Source organism: Nomascus leucogenys, chromosome 21 (genome assembly GCF_006542625.1).
Source record: "Nomascus leucogenys isolate Asia chromosome 21, Asia_NLE_v1, whole genome shotgun sequence".
NCBI classification, from domain to species: Eukaryota; Metazoa; Chordata; class Mammalia; order Primates; family Hylobatidae; genus Nomascus; species Nomascus leucogenys.
The window spans coordinates 53,666,329-53,686,077 of record NC_044401.1 but is presented as its reverse complement, the minus strand read 5'-3'; the positions used below and the strand labels follow the sequence as shown (position 1 = coordinate 53,686,077).

General features: G+C 50.4%; 1 protein-coding gene across 3 annotated transcripts in view; it reads right to left on the bottom strand.

Moving 5' to 3' along the window:
- VGLL4 (vestigial like family member 4) overlaps positions 1-19,749 on the bottom strand; it is a 162,832-nt gene that overhangs the window by 6,087 nt on the left and 136,996 nt on the right. For all 3 annotated transcript variants that reach the window (XM_003264975.4, XM_012502182.2, XM_003264980.4), the window contains one exon: positions 2,584-2,806. In XM_003264975.4, the coding sequence (XP_003265023.2) occupies positions 2,584-2,806 (223 nt within the window). The remainder of the gene's footprint in view (positions 1-2,583; positions 2,807-19,749) is intronic.

The window sequence follows — 19,749 nt, the reverse complement described above, 5'->3', positions numbered from 1 at the left end:
TTAACCCCATCCTGCCTCTCCTCACTGGCTGCTGCCCAAGGCCACCCTCTTGGTGTTTGTCTATCCTGAGCTGCTATCACAAACATGAAATGGGGGGACACTTTCTGTAGCCTCCCCATACATGCCCCTCTGGGAACTTTCCTGTCCCAGTTCCCAGAGATCTGTCACATTTTCTGCCACACAGAGGAAGGCTTCCACCGTGTCCACCCCACAGGGCTGCAGCATGCGTCCTGCCTGCCTGTGGACACAGAGCTTTGCTGTCATCCCAGGAAGCCCCCTCCCCACAGCCATTTCCCTGGCTCTGAGCTGCAGGATGACACCCAACAGACTTCCAGGAAGGGGCCTGGAGCTGCTGGAGCACAGGCAATGTGGCTGCTTGGTGTCCTCAGCAGGGCGCCCAAGCCCAGCTTGGATTGGAGTGCATGGCCTCAGCCCCGCCACCCTGCCACAGGAAGGAGCCCCACAAATGGTTACGACATGAATGACATGTGCTGACAGCAGCCACAGCAAGGAGGGCGGGATTGACCAACCCCAGCCTAAAGTGACAGCTCCGGTCAGGGCCACCGTGCCCTTCCCAGGAAAATGGGCAGCTTGGGGTGCCCCGTGGCCCCTGGCTTTGTCCTCAGTCCAGGACAGGATCCCATAAGGACATAGCTGGGGAGTCGAGGTTCTTCCTCCTAGGAAAGCTGGTCAGGAGCCCCAAGGCACGAGGAGGGGCCCTTGTCACGTGTGCCGTGGCAGCCAGGCCCATTCCAGGTTGGGGAGAGGGAGACAGGGTAAAGAGAGTCAGGCCACTCTGTTCAGCAGTTCAGTTTTTGCAAAGCAACTGTGACCAAAAACCAACTGCGAGATTCTCAAGAGCCTTGAACAGTCAAGGAAATAAATCATCCAAGAAAACACTAAGCCCGCCAAGGGCCCACCCTGACCCCGTGGGCAGAGATAGCTTGTGAGGCTCACAGTTACGTCCCCGAGGTCATCAAGGGCCAGAGGCTGGATGTGGGTGCTCTGAGATTACAGCTGAATCCTCCCCTCCATACCCGTGTCCTTCAGGGACTCCCCAACAGCAGTGGCAATGGCCAGAGAGCCAGGTTCTGCCTGCACGGTTCAGGCCATGGCTCATGGCATCATTACAATGCCTGTTGAGCTTCACAAAGCAGAAAGGTCCACTGCCCACCCCGGGGGGGCAGTGAGCGGGTCCCTGTGGGTCGCACTGCCCACACGCCTCTGTTCCAGCCCCAGCTGCTGCCCAAGAGCACAATCCTCTCTTCTCACGTCTGTTTCCCCAACTAGACTGGGAGAGCTCCCTGTGGCCGTGACAGTGTCCACACACACATCTCTGGCTGCCCACAGCTCTGCTCTGCAGAGGGCTGGGTAAATGGTGAGCACTAGTAAAACGTTGAAATGAACAGCAGTGATAACTTGGCCCCGGGTTCCATCAGACATATCAGTGATCTCTCCTCCAGACTAAAATTGAGCGTGCTGAGAACAAAAACTGCATCTTGCTTGACCGGCTTCTGGTACCCCCTGGCATACAGCAGGGGTCTGTGCCATTTTGTTAAATGAATGAATCAAACAAACAGGATTACAATGTCAGGCTCCAAGGCAAGATGGGCAACTGTTCTCAGCTTCGTCAGGATTCCCAAGCACCAGAACCACCTCTCCCAACTCCCAGGGCCTACCCCACCCGCAGTTCCAACAGACCCCATCAGAGACGGACACCAGGCAGTGCCACTTGGAGGGAAGCCCCGGTGAGGCCACAGGGACACAAAGGCTCTCACAGCTGAATGCACAGAGCCCGGAGGGTCCCCCTCGGGGCATGGCACCATCCTCTCTGTCAGTCTTAGCAAATGCTAACTACTGACTAAGGACCAATTAGGTCGCAGTCCCTGGAGGTTCAGAGAGCTCAAGCAGTGATTCTGAGCCTCCTCAATGCTGCTGCCTTCTCCCATATATTTCCCCAAGAACCCCATTTTTAAAAAGATTTGTTTCTACCAAGCAAACTGTGTTTATTAAGCAATCATTTAATTTCCTATTTTCCTTTAATAGAAAAAAATCCCTATGTACCAATCATAGGCTTCTGACCAGCATGGGCTCACAACCCTGTGACCATCAACTGTGCAGGACCCCAGCCCAAGGCAAAGCAACCTGACATTTCCCTTCATCCGCGTGACCGTCTAAAGGCGAAACATAGGACCCCCCCGCCCCGCGCCCCCCGCCGAGGATGACTACATTGATCCTAAAAGAATCAGGCCTGCCACAGAAGACTGCTGGAGGAAACGCCTCAGTACACCACCCCTGTACTGGGGGAGGAAAGAGATGAAGCCCCGGTGACATTCACCTTGCCCAAGGCCATGAGTGCTAAGAGCGAGACCCGGGCAGGTCTGGGCAGGAAGTAAAAGCAGAAGAAGAGGACTCCTGTTCTGCTGTCCCTTGTCCCAAGTGCAGAACAGAGGCAAAGGGTGGCATCCCTCGCCACCTCCCTCCCTCACCACCGCCCCCGCGGTCCTCTGCTCAGGGATCTCCATCCAGCTCAGTCCCCCAGCCCCTGGACTCCCCCTGCCACCCTCCCAGACAGAGGCCCACCTGCTGCCGCTCCCCCGGGGTCAGTGTGGGCGAGAGGCCGGCTGGCCTGCTGGCGTCCAGGCTGTTCTTGGTCAGTGCGAGGGGCTGCTCCAGGCCAAGGCTGGGGAGAGAGGTGTACAGGTGGCTGCCGTGCAGGCTCATGGTGGGGGCCGCGGCGCGCTCGATGGGGCTGCGGCTCCGCTCCCGGGGGTCTTTGCGGCAGTCTCCATTGGCAGTCTTGTTCCTGAAAAACAGGAATGAGCGTTCAGGGGGCGTTTTCTGAAAGGCAAAGGGGACAGTGACTGTGCGCCAGGCACTCCGTGCTGCTTATTTAATTTTTGACCCTGAAGCTCAGGTCGTGTGGCTGGGCAGCACGATGAGGAGCCGGTTGCCAGCCCGGGTCAGCCGGACACCAAAGCCTCTGGGTGCCGGAGAGGCTGCTGCCAGCGGAGTCCAAAGTCAGCTCCACAGAAGATGGAGCCCCCGACTCAGTGGCGTCCCCTGCCTGACTCTCTGTTCACTTCTATAATAATCTCCACTCCCTGGGAGCCTGGGGAGCTGGAGGCCAAGCTGGTTTGATAAGGACCTGCCATTTGGACAGGACGGGGATGCTAACAACGATCCAGTCACTGGCTGCGTCCCACATGCAGGGCCCTATTTTAAGCCTCCACAGTACTGCTCAGCCCATCTTCCTAATAGCACTAAGCAGGCAATGCCACCACCATCCCCTTTCCAGATGAGAACCCCAAGACTCAGAGTGGTGGAATAATCAGCTCAGGCTCCCGGCTGACACATGGTGGCGTGGCATGTGCTCTGGTGCTCCCGGGGTGCGGTAGGGAGCCAGCGCGCAGCTCTCTCGTCCAGGACACATGAGCAAGAGTGACCTGCGTCCAGAAGGTCCATCACTAGCCCTGGCCATGGGCTGAGTACCCAGGCGATGCCATGTTGAATCCAGGTGAGACAGTCAGCACCACCTCCATCTGATGTGTTAGTCTGAAGGCAGCGTTACGTGTTGCACCTATTAGACACCAACCCCACACAGGTAAGGCACGGCCAGCCCTGGTCCACCCTCCCTGCTTTATTCCAGGGGTCCCACAGTTCCATCTGCCTTGGGTCTTGCCCCTTGAATCCACCATGTTCTCCACTAACAGTAATCTTTTTCCATAACTAATGAGCTGATCTTTTAAAGAAAAATGTGGTGAATTATGATTTGAGTGAATTTTAAGAAATACAAATTATTTTCAGAGTCTGCAAGTAGTCACCTGTCTTAACTAGCAGAAAAGCCTGGGCCTGCCCTGGTGAAGCAGCAGCCACAGCCCCCGTCCCGGACTGGCTGAATATGTTACACACACACACTGAATATGTTACACACACACACACTGAATGTTACACACACACTGAATGTTACACATACAATGTTACGCATGCACACAGAATGTTACACACACACTGAATGTTACACAAATGCACACACACACTGAATGTTACACACACACACACGCATGCACCACAGACACACATGCATGTGATAGGCATACCTTTCTAAAACTGTAGATTAACTTCAGTTGTAAGAAACAACACAGAGCCATCCCATGCACCCTTTACCCTGACTCCCCCGATGGTGACATCTTGTAAAACTACACAACCAGGATATCGACAATGAGACAACTACCAACCTTATTCAGAGTTCCTATTTTGCTTGTATCCATTCCAGGGCAATCTCTTTATAAAGCAAATCCAACCATATCCAGCCCTTAGTGAATGTTTTTAGCAGCTCAGCACGGGCCTTGGTAGCCTCTGGGCCTGACCACCTTCCTATCCTCATCTCTGGCTTCACGCCTCCAAATGTTGTGTTCCGTAGTTCCAACCATCTACTTGCCATTCCTCAAATAAGACACAGCCACTCTATGCCTCTGTGGCTGTGTACATGCGGTGCCGCTCTAGCCTCCCTCCTCCCCGTCCTGCACTGCCAACCACAGCTGCAGTGTAAAATCCCAAAGCTCCCCGTGCAAACCTTTAATGTAGAACCCACACCCACCGTCAATGATCTCTTCATCTACACACCCACGCCTCCTCACACACGGGAGCCTCTGAGGGCGCCGAGTCCCTCCTGTCTCATTACCCTTGCTACCATGGGTGCACAGAGAGTTAACGAGTGAATGAAGAGAAGCAGCGCATGGGTGACCAGGTAAGAAAGGCAGGTATCGTGGAGTGGAACTGTGGATGGGCAGAATCATGGACAGCTGGAGGGCGGAGGAGTCAACTGGAGGTGCGTTCAAGCCTTCAGATGGACTCTGCAGCCCAATCAGTGAGCTGTTAAGGGCTGAGCAGGAGAAGCACCAGAGGGGGCCTGAGTGCAGCCTCGGCTGTGATGTTGTGACGTCATTCTGCGCCATCTCTAGCAGGGGCAGGCACTCAGCTTAGTGCCCCGAGGCGTTCTGAGCCTCGGCGTCCCCATGTAACCATGTGGTCATAATAAGATCCACCCAGAGGACTCTAAATGGGGGACAAACAGCACACAAACCAAAACAATCACAGCGGCGCAATGCAGCCCTCAGTGAGCGCCAAGAGAACCCTGTCAGCCCTAAACCGAGTGTATTGATTATACGGTGATTAGCTGTGCAGGACCCAGTATTCGTTTATGGGTTTTTTTCTTCCCCTTTATTCTCTGGCTGATGATACAGAATGTCTTAAAAGCAATTAAGGATTAAATGTTCAGCCCATTAAGACAACCACGGAAGAGAATGTTCTAGCCAGAGTCTAGACAGTAGGTTCCATCCACGCCACACACATCCTGGCGATTTTCAAAACGTTAAAATACTAAAAACCTTATACTGAAACCAGCCTGTCCATAATGTCATCTGTCTGTGGCGATTCAGAAGACAGCACAGGTTTCTGCAATGAATGCCTCAATAGTTACGATTCCAGACGCCGACGTCACCAGAAGACCTTGCACTGAACGGACATCAGGTCAAGCAGGCCTGAGATCTGCTGGCTTCTACCTAAACGGGACTTGGTTCCTGAATACTCAATTCATCAGTGTCACCACACATCCTCATCTGCAGTGTCCCGCTCCCTTCTAAATTCAGATAAAGATACAATTTCATTGTTAACAACATGAGTGAATGGCTTCTCTCCACCCCAGCTGATGCTTCCACAGGCCACTTCATGAAGTGCATAGACCTAGGGGCTCATGTCCCAGATTCAGGAGTGCCTGAGACACAGTCTGCCTCCGAATTTAGACTTCCGTTTACTCAACCAGTGCTAGTTAAGTCCCTGTTCTGTGGAGGTTACAGAACTGCAGGGTTACAGCCCTGCCTTCTCATGGGCTTACAATCTAGCAGGGACAGAAAGGCCCGGGAGGGGCTGCAGCTCCCAAGTGATGGCTCTGGCTCCAGGCAAGGTGGCGCCACCGCCATGGGAGCTGGCACAGGGCTGCAGAAGTCCAAGGATAAAGACACCCCCGGGTGGCAAGGAGGAGCAGCCTAAAGGTCAGGCGTCTGCCCACGTCCAAAGCCAAGGTCGTGATACATAAGGCATTGCCCACCCCTCGCACCTTATATCCTAGGGGCATGGCACAGTCACGTGGATGACTCAGCTGCGCCTCAGGAAATCCAAGCATGACTATGAGACCACATCACAGACGAGGGTGTGCCAGGGCCGCCAGTTGCCAGGGCAGAGGTAAGGATGGGGCAGCCCTGCACCTAAATCTGCCATCTGTGCCCCCACAGCCCCACTGTGCGCCTACCCTATGCAAGGCAGCGGGGAGTAGGGACTTCCAGGCGCACTAACTGGGAAGACAGTCCGTGGAACACAGCGCAGTGGGCACTACGGGTCAGACAAAGACTCTGAAAACAGCGAGAAAAGGCCTGGAGAACTGGCTGGTTAATTTTAGTAAAATTATACATTACTCACATTTCCAGCTCATTTTCCTGGTTCCCGGAGCTTCAAGACAGACATTGTTTTCCAGGCCCGGCTCGCCCGGGTGAATCACCTCCCGGCCACTGCTTCCCAGGCGTCATGTGCTCCTGGGGACGGCAGAAAACCGCACGCATCCTGCCCGGGAGATGGAAGTCGCCTCCACTCCTGGTCAGGACTGGGCCCGAGAGAGCCCACGGCATCCCCGCGAACATCCAAAGGACTCTGAGTGGCTCCGTGCCAGGCCCATCAGAGCCGCTGAGACTGCACGGCACCCAGCCCTGCCCCGGCCCTCATCCCCATCCTAGGCGGGCACTTCCACTGCCAGCTGCCCGCGGAGAGAAAGATGGAAAGAGGAGGGAGGGAAAGAGAGGCCTACGACACTATCATCCAGGACAGAGTTTTCTGAGGACTGAAGGCTACACGCTCTCTAAGCTGAGAAACCAAGAATGTCTATAACGTCTGGGGAAAAGTAAACCAGATTCCAAGCAGAGACACTGAAAGAATCCATCACGTGAAAGAAGTGCACTGCGTCTGTTTGATACTCATTAAAATGAGTTTCCCACCCTCCAACAAATGCTCTCCGGGATGCTCAGCCCTCAGCCCCATCACCTGACGTTCTGAGCCTGCGCTGGGCTTCATTCACCACGGACTGCCACAAGCTACACTGATCTGAGTCTGAGTTCTTCTGCCTGAGGAGGGGGTATGGGTACAAGACATTTTGAGGATATATTCTGGGGTCCCCAAAGGCCCCTGAGCACCATGGCACGGCAGGTGCTCACACCCGGTCAAAGAGATGAGGCCCAGGGCAGCCTTGGTTCCTGGCCTCCCACAAAACAACATCCTGAGGTGGCAAAGCAGCCCGTCCCCATGCCAGGCGTTGCCTGGCAGGAGTAGACTGAAGGCTGTGCAGAGACATCCCCCAAGCACCAGAGTCCAGGTGGAGACAGAGATTCAAAGGAGGAGGGGCCAGCACAGGGCCAGTGAGTGGGCCGGGATACAGCCCCATCTCCAGCTCTTTCGTCCTCTCTCTCCCACCGCAGCAGTTACAGGAGAATCCGACCTCTGAGAACTGGCAGGACAGCCAGTCGTTCACACAGTCTTAACACATCATAATGAGGTTGCTGGCTGGGCATGGTGGCGTGCACCTGTGGTCCCAGCTACTTGGAGGCTGAGGTGGGAGGATCACTTGGGCCCAGGAGGTGGAGGCTACAGTGAGCCATGGTCACGCCACTGCACTTTAGCCTGGGTGACAGAGCAAGACCCTGTCTTTAAATAAATAAGGTTGCTAGCACATCTTTAATCTTAAAAAGCTTCCTCAGAAAACAGACTTAATGCCACTGAATGGTGCCCTTAAACCTGGTTAAAGTGGTCAGCTGTATGCTCTGCTAATTTACTACAACTTTTTAAATAATAAAATTTTACATGAATAATATAGAAAGAACTTCCTCCCAACCTTTACCTGCTGCCCCCTGGGGTTTCTGATGTGCACAGGGCAGGTCAGCACCATCCCAGTTTTACAGAAGAGATGGCCAAGGTGGAGAAGACGAAGGCTTTGCCTGGACATGCCGCCCACCACAGACACCGGCCCTGTGGCATCAGCCGCTCAGGGTTGTCACAAGAGACTCTCCATCACCTCCCAGCTCCATCCCAAGCTTCCAGGAGGCCTTTCCGACCCACCAGCACCATTTCCACCCACCTTCCCACCCCAACTGCAGAGACACAGGAAAGGAGCAGTGCGGAGATGCCGGCCACCAAGGCCTGTCCCCAGACAGTCCTGCCGTGCTGGCTTTCTCAGTCAGTAAGGTCCTGAGGCACAGCTCCCAGGGGACCCCGGTCCCTGGCTGGACCATGCACTCCTGGGAAGGCTGACACTGCAGCCCCCACGCCCTAATCTCCTTGGCTGCGCACGGGTGACCACATACCAGATGTTCTAATAACTGTCCATAGAGTAAATGAATCATTAAGGTACACATAGTATGTGTGAGTCCAGTTAACAGTGTTTGTGGCAAATGACAAGGGAGTTAAGGAGATTTTGGAGAAAATGACTGGTGGAAAAGACTTTTCTCTGAAAAAGCAGAATTTAAGGAACATTTAAATGTTGGGCATAAACAGTGGTGAGATGTCTTCTCCCTTTAGTTCCTTCCTCCAACTTTTGTTGTCCTTCTCACCTCCTCCCTGCTTCTAAATGTCCCCGAGCTCATCCAAAGCACCCCACAACACACACACAGGAATGAACTCATCACCATGGCTTCTCCTCCCCTTGTGAGTGGGAGAATTCACTGCTTCCCAGTGAGCAACAAGGTGCCTGGGTGTGTCCCCAAGACATCCTGGTCAAGTTGCGTCACTCCTCTGTGCCAATTTTAGACGGGAAGTGAGGGAAGTGGTTGCAAAGGAAGGCCTGGGTGAAGACGATGTTTGCAGAGGTGGCGGAGGCTGAGGCAGAGACACCCTCCTAGGTACAAATGGCAAGAAGTGTGTCGTAGGCAGGAAAAAGCTGGGAAACTACCGGCATTCGGACTGTCCCAAAGACAGAGATGACCCTGAGGCTCCTGACTTCAACAGCGGAGCCCATCCTCGCCGGCAGGGACACAGGGCAGAGACTGTCTCTGCCTTCTATGCGTCAGCAACTACTGCCATAGCTTAACATTGCTTAATAATTGAGAAAAAGCCACCAAAAGTCAAGGGAATCAAACCCGAGTGCGAATGCCGCCACAGCCAGCATCGCTGCCACAACCATCCACCCACGTAACGTTTCCCCCATTAACTCTCCACAAAGGTGCCAGGCACAGTGACTCACGCCTGTAATCCCAGCACTTTGGGAGGCCTAGGTGGACTGCTTAGGCCCAGAAGCTCGAGACCAGCCTGGGCAACATGGCGAAACCCCGTCTCTACAAAAAATATAAAAATTAGCTGGGCATGGTGGTAGCGCCTGTAATCCTAGCTACTCAGGAGGATGGCTGGAGCCCGGGAAGTTAAGGCTACAGTGAGCCATGACAGAGCCACTGCACTCCAGCCTGGGCAACAGGGTGAGTTTTATTTTGTCTCAGAAAATAAAAATAAAATACTCTCCACAAAAGTAGTGTCCCTCTTTTTGCTGGTTCAGATTTCAGAAGTCAACTCCATGGACCAGGCAACACAGGACTCATTTGCTCCATCTATCGCGAAACAGCTGTGGCTTGCGGTCCCAGCGTGAGAAGCGTATTGGCCGGGCACAGTGGCTCACACCTGTAATCCCACCACTTTGGGAGGCCGAGGCTGGCAGATGGCTTTAGCCTAGGAATTCAAGACCAGCCTGGGAAACATGGCAAAACCCTGTCCCTACTAAAAATACAAAAATTATCTGGGCATGATGTCACGTACCTGCACCCCCAGCTACTCTGGAGACTGAGGTGGGAGGATCACCTGAGCCCAGGAGGTGGAGGTTGCAGTGAGCCGAGATCTGCACCACTATATTCCAGCCTGAGTGAGAGTGAGACCGTGTCTCAAAAAAAAAGTTGGGGAATCTCTGAGTAAGTGATTGACGTTGATTATCTTTATTATCATCAGCTCTCATTTATTGAAGGACATGCCCAATCATATGCTAGACCTTATGTTAGTAAATTCACTGCCCCACTGCAAAATAAGCATCATCTCCATTTTACAAATAAGTAAACTGAGCTTCAGAGAGGCTAAGTAACTTTTCTAAGTTTACAAAACTAGTACAACGATTCCAGTGTATATTGGACTGGCTCCAAAGCCTTTCCATTTTCTGGGAGGGAGGAAAATACAAAGACCCACGTACCTACCACTCAGAGAACTAGCAAATGAAAATGCGCTCTCATATTTGCTTCGGGCCTTTTCTTTCTTCTGGCCATGATGAAAGCAGCAGAACATGCAGACGCATGAGGTCCCTGCTCCAGGCCCTCCTCAGTCCCATTCCCCTCTCCTCATCCCCAGGGGCATCCTCTGCTTTGTATTTGGTGCCTCCTGCTACCTGACTGTCGTCATCTTGCCACACATGGATGTGTCTGGAAGCACACATCCGTAGCATGCTTCACACTCCAGCATGCCAGCACACTGTATGTCTTGTTGTACAACCGTGTCTTTCCCTCATGTGGTCTTGGAGCTTTATGCATGTTCCAACACAGAGACCTGGCTTATCCATGTTACTTGCCTGCTCTGTGGTATTCCGCCATACGATTACACCATTGCATATGTACCCATCCCTTTATGGACCGGCGCCTGGGCACTCTTTGGTTTTTCCTTATGAAAATGGCCCCCGCAGGCCTGGTGCAGTAACTCACACCTGTAATCCCAGCACTTTGGGAGGCAGAGACAGGTGGATCACCTGAGGTCAGGAGTTTGAGACTGGCCTGACCAATATGGCGAATCCCCCTCTACTAAAAATACAAAAATTAGCTGGGCTTGGTGGTGGGCACCTATAATCCCAGCTACTCCAGAGGCTGAGGGAGGAGAATTGCCTGAACCTGGGAGGCGGAGGTTGCAGTGAGCGAAGATTGAGCCATAGCACTCCAACCTGGGCGACAGGGCAAGACTCCATCAAGAAGGAAGGAAGGGAGGGAGGGAGGGAGGGAGGGAGGGAGGAGGGAGGAGGAAGGAAGGAAGGAAGGAAGGAAGGAAGGAAAATGGCTCCACAGTGCTTAAGTCCTCAGACATGTCTCCTGGTGCTGGGGACCAGGGCTTCTGACATTCTCTCAGGTCAGTATTTGCAGGTCATCCACCTTTGACTTCAACACATGTGGCCAGAAACCTTCCCAAGGCGGCCATCCACTTTGCTGTCCCTCCGATGGCCGTGCTGACCGCTGCTGCTGCTGTGTATCCTCAGTGACATCTGGCCTTGGCAGCCTGTGGATTCCTGCCATTCTCCTGGCATGAAATCACTCCTTCTTGTTGTTTTAATTTGCATTTCTTCAGTTACCAGCGCAGTTGAGCATCTTTTCATACACTTACTGACCATTCTACTTTATTCTGTGAATTGCCTTTAATTTCTGTAATGGGTTTAGCTGTGTCCCCCTGAAAAACATTGAAGTCCTAACCCCCTAGGTTCTCTGAATGTGGGCTTATTTGAAATAGGGTCTTTACCGAAGACCAAGTAAGCTGTGGTTACGAGGGTGTGCTCTAATCCACTATGACTGGCGTCCTATTAGAAAACATTGGAAATCTGGATACAGTGACAGACACATACGGAGGGAAGAAGATGTGAAGACAGAGAGAAGACCGTTATCGACAAGCCATGGAGTGCCAGAGGCCACCAGCAACTGAGAGGAAGGCCTGCACAGACGCTCCCCATAGCCCTCAGAAGGAGCCAGCCCTGCTGACACCTTGATCTCAGGCACCAGGAATGGTGAGACAATACGTTTTTGTTACCCTAAGCCACCCAGTTTGTGGCCCTGTGTTATGGCAGCCCTAGCAAACTAATACAATTCCCTAGGCCATACCCACCCGCTGCCTTGCTTTACATGGCTTTAGATATTTGCCACACCTGTTTCTTCTGCTTTATCTATGATCAACCTAAACGTTTTTAAAGCTTCCTCTGGACATTTAAAGAGAGGTCCTGAGATCCACTGGGCCTCGGTCACCTGTCCTGTATGCCTGTCATCCTGAGGCACTGCACAAGCACCACACAATGACAGTCCAAACAGAGACCAGAGCTGGGGAGGCCAGGTCAGCCCAGACCTGCCAGTAAGAAGCTGAGGGTTCCAGAGGCTGGGAAGGGTAGGGAGAAGGTAGGGGCTGGAGAGATTTGCTAAAGGATACAAAATTACAGCCAGGTAGGAAGAGTAAGTTCCAGCACTATGGTCACCTAGACCACTGTAGGGTGACTGCAGTTAACAATAATACACTACATAGTTTCAAACAACATCTATATATTGGATGTTCCCAGCACAAAAAAAACGATAAATGTTTGATGATGGAGGCTAACCACCCTGAGATCGTCACTCTACATGACACATGTCAAAACTTCACTATGTACCCCATGAATATGTACAATTACTGTCAATTCAACTATATATATGTGTGTATATATATGTATATATCTATATGTGCGTGTGTGTGTGTGTGTGTGTGTGTGTGTGTGTGTGTGTGTGTGTGTGTATTTTAAAAGCTGGAGGGCTAGCTGCCCCCAAATACGGTTCAGGAAGCCAGGAAAAAGAGCCCCATCTTATGCGCCTACATACAAGAGGGAATAAGCTTGTCGGCCGAGTTACCATCCAAAACCTTTTGGCTCGACCAAAGGTTTGGGGAGGATGAAAGAATAAAGCCGCAGATCTTTTCATTACTCCTGCACCTCCTCCTCTCTCTTCTTCAACGCTCGTGCCAACCCCCCATTCCCACTTTACACCAAGGGAAAGTGGATTGAAAGGTGGAGGGATCTGCCTGGGGCCATGTGGCTGGCAGGTGGCGGAGCAGGACTCAGGTCCTTGCTCCCCTGCTGCCAATGCCCGGAGGGTTTCAAAAGCAGCTCAGGTCTGTGGTGCTAGAGGGGAAGCGGCCGCACTGAGTGTTGTGAGAGCAAACGGGCGTCCACTTCTGCTGCTCCCCTGTCAGTGTGGACTCTGTCTCTCTAACTGCGCCAAGGGTTTCCAGTCACTGTGCTCTCAAGAGTGACAGTCATTAAATCAGCATAGGCAGCATCTCCACATGCTCCAGCCTTCAAGATTCTTCTGACTCCCTCCAGCAGCTCAGCTGGAATTTGCATCATGTGTGAGGCTGCCCGTCTCTCTCCTTGAGACTGGAAGGAGCTCCGAGGGCAACGTGGGTCCCTCCTTTCCTTGGGCACAATCGGTCCTCAGATCTGTGCGAGGGACGGATGACACTTGGGAAACCTGGCGGATCCGGAACCACAGTGTGCACTTACCCAGCAGCAGCCGCTTAAAGAAAGATCTCAGACACCCGAAATGTCAGCCTTAGGAGAGAAACTCTAAGTGATTTTAGTTACAGACCTGTCGGAAACGCTGCTGCTGGTAGTCTCCATCTTTCCATTCTCCCTATGGTGGCCCAAAAAGCCAGGCGGCTGGTTTGGCTAGAATGAGGCGTAAAGTCAGAGCAAATAGGTTCTGAGTGAGTCCGGGGCCAACCCCTGCAACTTTCGCATATCCAGTTCCAGCATTCAGAGACCCTCTTCGCTTGGGAATGTGTGCAAGCTTTCCAGACCTGTTGCCTCTAGAGAGGTGGGACTCACAGAAATGCTGGCCAGCGGCACGGAGCCCGTCCAGGTTGCCCAGATCCTCAGGTCACGTTTCTGAATAGCTCAACTGTATGTAAATAAGGTACCAGTTTTCTTTAACCAGAACTGTCTACATGTGTTTTCCATTATTAGCTTTAGTTTTTAAAGAAAAACTCATGTTTGAGGAACAGGTCATGGCTGAGAACGTGACTGGTAAAGCATCTCACCTGCCCCCACGTTAGCAACTGTTGCCAGGGAAGTGGTTGTGAGAGCACAGCCAGTAGTAGATGCCCACCTGCGGCCGGGACCCCCAGAACTTAATTCAGATGGGGCAGGAATCCATGTGCACGCTAAGCACTGTTTATAGGCAAAACAGATGTGTCCCACATTAGAGTTTTCAAATGAATGGAGAGGTTGCTGAGATTAATAAAATTGAAAATAATTTAAAATTCCTACTGCTGCTAATTTGTAGTTGTTTTTGTCATTATGTAATCTCTCAAGGAATATGTTAAAAATCCACTATCATATTTTTGACATTATATAGAGTCCTTGTATCATAGAAGGGATGAAAAACACTCTCTTTCCTCCCTCACTGAGCTGCAGTGTCTGAGGTGGACAAAACCCTGGGAGAGACAGCGATCTCTGCACAGCAGCAGAGGCATCAGCATGTCGGCATCCTGCCTTGCCATCCTCCAGGGACTACCTGAGACAGCTGGGGCGAGGACTAGAGGGAGGGGTGAAGAAAAGGCATTTGACCACTAAGACCACCGGTGCTAGTCAACCCAGACATCCCGTTCTCCCTGTTGCTTCACTCTGCCCCACACCCTCAATCTGACTCTGAGCTCCACTGGAAAGACCTTCCCTGTGCTGGAAAAGTGGAGGGCAGGACCCACTGCCTCCGACGCCCACCTCAGGAAGGCGGAGGGTGGAGAGAGAGCCCATCGGCCAACTCAAGGCTAGGAGAGAAGACACATTCCCTCTAGACACGCCTGGAGGGAAATGGGAACAGTGTCTGCTCGGTAGGCTGCTCAGAAGTGTCTGCACGTCAGTGTCTAGAACAGTGCCTGGCACACAACTATTTTATGAATGAGCCAACCAAAAACTAAACAAATTCTCAGGAGAAACCAGCAGCAACAGGTTAGAGTCAGACAGAGGAGCTCATGAAGCTGGGTGACCCAGGGCTGGGCCATCCATGGCCCTGGGGCTCCGGGGGAAACCCAAGGAGGACAGCCCCGGCCAGCGCCAACGCCCTAGAAACGAGTGGTCTGAGGAGACCTTCCGCTGTTCCCTCTCTCGTTCTTCCGGCCGGCACTGTCATCTTTCATAACTTCAAATTCTTTTGAAGGCTCACTCTTAGTTTTTACTCCATATTATGCAGCAAATTGCTGGAAAATATTATAAAACTGTTTAGTGGCCAGGTGTGGTGGCTCACGCCTGTAATCCCAGCTACTCGGGAGGCTGAGGCAAGAGAATCGCTGGAACCTGGGAGGCAGAGGCTGCAGTGAGCCAAGATCATGCCACTGCACTCCAGTCTGGACAACAGAGCAAGACCCCACCCCCCAAAAAAAACTGTACAGTGAAAAGATGGATGCTTTGTCCAACTCAGGAGAACACTTCACACTAAAATGGTTTTAACAGGAGAGAGATGTGGAATCCCAGCCTCCCTCAAGGAGCGCCACACAGCTGCTTCTTAAACACTATCCAGACAGCTGCCTACCTCCTTCCTAAAGGTTCTCCCTCCTAATGAATGAACTCTGCCTTCAAATACAATTCTTTGGTCCCAGGTCTGCCCTTTGGAAAAATTCAATGAATCTTATTTCCGCTTCCAACTACTGAAAAGGACTTCTATGTCAACCTTGCCATGCCCAGAATTCTCCTTCAAATTACTCTGACACAAGACACCTTATCCAACCTGTCACCCACGGGGCACACTCCACAAGTGAACATTTATATTTAAGAGGGTCACACTCCAGAAGCAGCCTAAGGAAACAGGGCACACAGGCAAGGACTCACTCCCTTCTATTTATTGTAGCGCGTTTCTGAACCAAACACCAGCGTAGACAGTCTAACAAAAACTAACCTTCAGCATTAGGATTATTCCAAGATCTGCAGTCACCAGTACTATCCTTTCATCAAAACAACCCAAGATGCCAGTAGGCACTTCCACACCCATGTTGCACAGTGTGGTCACATGAAAGTCTCCAATCCTTTTCTTCCTGTTATTTCAGCTTTGTGACCCCATACTGGCTAAAGACCAGACATGAATGAGTGCGTGCAGGCATATCAGAGACAAATAATCAGACTTCCTTTCTGCATCACGTGGTGTGTGGCAGTCTCCTCCTCCCCACACACCGGGGCATGGTCACAACTGCCTGTATGCCAGCCGCCTTCCACGGTCCAGCCCTAAGGTTGGTAGGAACCAGTTCGAAATTATTTTGTGGACTTTTCCGTACTACAGGAAGACCTCTGGTTCAATAAATTTATTCAGCACTAAATAAAAATATCAAACCTGATTTTCCTCTTAGAGTTACCCATCTACCCTGACTGAACTCAGAAACTCTGCAAATAATAATAATAATAACAATAAAATAAACCCCAAAACTATTGAGTTAAATTATTATACACCCATTGAAAATTTGAGTATTGAGTATACGAAGTGATTAAATGCTCATCTAGTAAAAGATTTTGAGGCATCTACTGTATATTCTTTAAAGTACTAATAGACCCGTAAGGACCTTCCTCCCGAGAGCCAGTCATATAGTGTGTTCATTCTCAACATGAACTGCCTCTGAGCATCCAGGTAGTCACGGCTACACTCTGTCTTTCTAAAACTAGGGGGAAAGGGTTGGCCAAGCTAATTTTCTTAAAAAAAAAAAAGACTGCATTACAGAAATAAGATTTAAATTACTTAAATAAAAAATTATTTTGAGGACCTCCAGGTGCTTAGCAAGGCTACTGCTTTACTGACAATGGATACTCTAATGACAAATAAAGCAGAGTTCCCAAGGGAAAAAACAGTCCTGAGAGCCTATTTCATTGATCTGAGTTATATAACTGCATTTCTTTTAAAATAGTCTCATTTTCAAATTCTGCAAAAACTTCAGAACTAAGCTGTCTACGGAGCTTCACTGTAACATCACTCACATCTAGATGTAACCCCCTAGCTATAAAATCATATTTTGCCCAGAAGTGTTCATCTGTGGAGTGTGCAATGTGGAAGCCTGAAAAGAACGTGGGGGGAGTTCAATCATTCCATTCAACAGTGAAGTGGCATCTCTTCCCCCAAACTCCTGAGTTGATGATTCAAATAATGCCTCCAGAGAATTCAGAAGCACCCTCCCCCCAAGTTTCATGCACCCCAAGTTTCATGCACCTTTCGTTTGTACGAGGGCTTCCAAACCAGATGGTAATTGTGACTCTTAACTACTCTTTAAATTAAATTAAAATTACCACCCCCAGTGGTCATCACGCATCACATCTGTCAATTATCAGGCACCAAATACTGTATTCCTGGAGCTCGGTCTGCCCTCCAAGCTGCCTGACTCTCCTTCACAGCCTCAGTCACCCCAGATGAGTATGGAATATAAAGGATTCACACACAATTGACTCATTAATGTTTATTCCGTTGACCTGAAGTTGATCTTCACAGTTCTTCATATTGTTTTTACTATGGTAAAGTACTACATACATAAAATTCACCACTTTTCAGTGACAATAAGTACACTAGTATGTTGTGCCGCTAACCGCACCATCCGTCTCCAGAACTTTTTCCTCTTCCCAAACTCTGCGCTCATTAAACACCAACCTCCCATTTCCTCCTTCTTGCAGCCCCTGGAACCACCATTCTACCTTCTAGGACTTTCACTACTTTAGGAACCTCATGTCAGTGGAATCATACAACATTTGTCTTTCCGTGACTGGCTTACACAAGATGCATCTGTGTGGTAGCATGGGTCCGAATCTCCTTCCTTTTTAAGGCTGAGTAATATTCCATTGTGTGTACAGACCACATTTGGTTTCTCCATTCGTCTGGTGATGAGCACTTGGGTTTTTTCCAACTTTTGGCTATTGTGAATAATGCTGCTATGAACATGGGTGTGCAAGTATTCGTTCAAGTCTCTGCTTTCAGTTATTTCATGTGTATACCTATAAGCGGAATTGCTGCATCATATGATAATTCTGTTTAATTTTCAAAACATCATTGGTAGTAAAGGAGGTGGGAAGTATAGGATGCATTTTCCATTTAACGTTTGGCCCTCTCTACTAGAGAAAAATTAAAGGTTTCCAAAAGGATGGATCTTGTCCACAACAATGACTGAAACTGTAAGCCTTTGTGAAAACAGCCCAAGTGGTTCATGAGAGAAATGAATGTTCATGAATAATGTAAACACTGGACATAAAAGTTAAATCAACAAAGCATATCCACCACCCAGCTCACTAAATCCAGCAAACTTGGGCACACAAGGGGCCCACTGCAGTCAATGATGTTGTAATCAACAGTGAGCATTTCAGAGACCTATAAGCTACATATTTGTGGTTCTCATTTCTCACTGTGAATCTTTAAAAATTGTTTCAAGTCATCGGAGGATGGCTAATGTTAACAACAGCAATACATATTGACCATTTGTATAACATTGGTGTACAGTGTTACAAAGTGCTTTGCATATACATTATGTTAATAGATCCTCTTCAATCTCCAACTCCTTTTTTTAAAAAAAAAACAAAACTCTTGCTCTGTCGCCCTGGCTGGCATGCAGTGGCACGATCTCAGCTCACTGCAACCTCTGCCTCCTGGGTTCAAGCGATTCTCCTGCCTCAGCCTCCCAAGTAGTTGGGATTACAGGCATGCGCCACCATGCCTAGCTAATGTTTATATTTTTAGTAGAGATGGGGTTTCACCATGTTAATCAGGCTGGCCTCAAACTCCTGACCTCAGGTGATCTGCCTGCCTCGGCTTCCTGAAGTTCTGAGATTACAGACGTGAGCCACCGTGCCCAGCCATGCAACTTCTCTTTAATGGCCAGAAAGTGCATTTCTTGAATGATGAAACTAAAACCTGGAGGGTCCTCGACTGTGCAGGCAGGTGAGCATACCTAGACACCCGGCCTTCAAGCAGTCACTTACTCCACTCTCCATTTTCAACCCAGCTTCATTCGGAACAAGGAGGGGACAAAAGGGTGGGAGGAGAGGCTGCTCTGTGGAATGACTGTACAAGTTACTGAGAGATAAAACAAAAGCATTCATTTTGTATTAAATGTGAAAGATCTCTCAATCTCTAATTGGTCCTGCACTCTAAGGCAAGTTAGGAGGGACTCAAGTACAATTTCCATGGAGGGAAGTGGTCAAATAGCTGAGGTAAAACCCTGCAGACTCCAACTGCGGCCAAGTGCTTTTATTTCCCTTGTAATTTTCTTTAAGAATAAATGTTAAACCTAAAACATACCCCGTTTTGGAGGCGATCTTGGCAGCTGGACTGAGTGGGAAGAAAAAGCACCTTGTACTCCCCGAATCAGCAGCCAAACTATGCACCATTGTCTAGAGGTGGTCACATGACAGCCATCACCTGAAACTTGGTTACTTCCAATCCATGAAGGAAACAATCACTAGTGTGCCTTAACCCTTCCAGCTCCTGCGGGCAGCCATGCTGCAGCTGCTCTCAGCAGCCCTCTCTCCCCTTCCAGTCCCCGCTTAGGAGAAACTGTGCATGGCACAAATCTGATTGGGGCGAGGTGGCGTTTGGGGAGAAGGGAGGGACGAGAAGGAGAATCACTGCTGTCCCTTCTAAGCAAAGACTACCTCTCCCAGCACTTGCTGTCTCGCAGTTTAAATTAATTACAGCTGAAAATACAGGGTTGCCATCTGGTTTGAAAAAGCAAGGATAAGGGAATAAAATGAAAGGGTTCTTGGTACTAACCTCACTTTAATCATTGCCAAAGAGCATGAAGACAGCCCAGCGTCCTCCCACAAGAAAGCCTTGGGCCTCACAAACTTGGCAAGCAGTCTCAGGCACAAAACTGGATGGGCGGACGCCTGTCAGAATAAAAGTCCTCCCTGAAAGGAGGGTTGCGAGGTAAGGGGCCTGCTTGCCCCCTGCACTG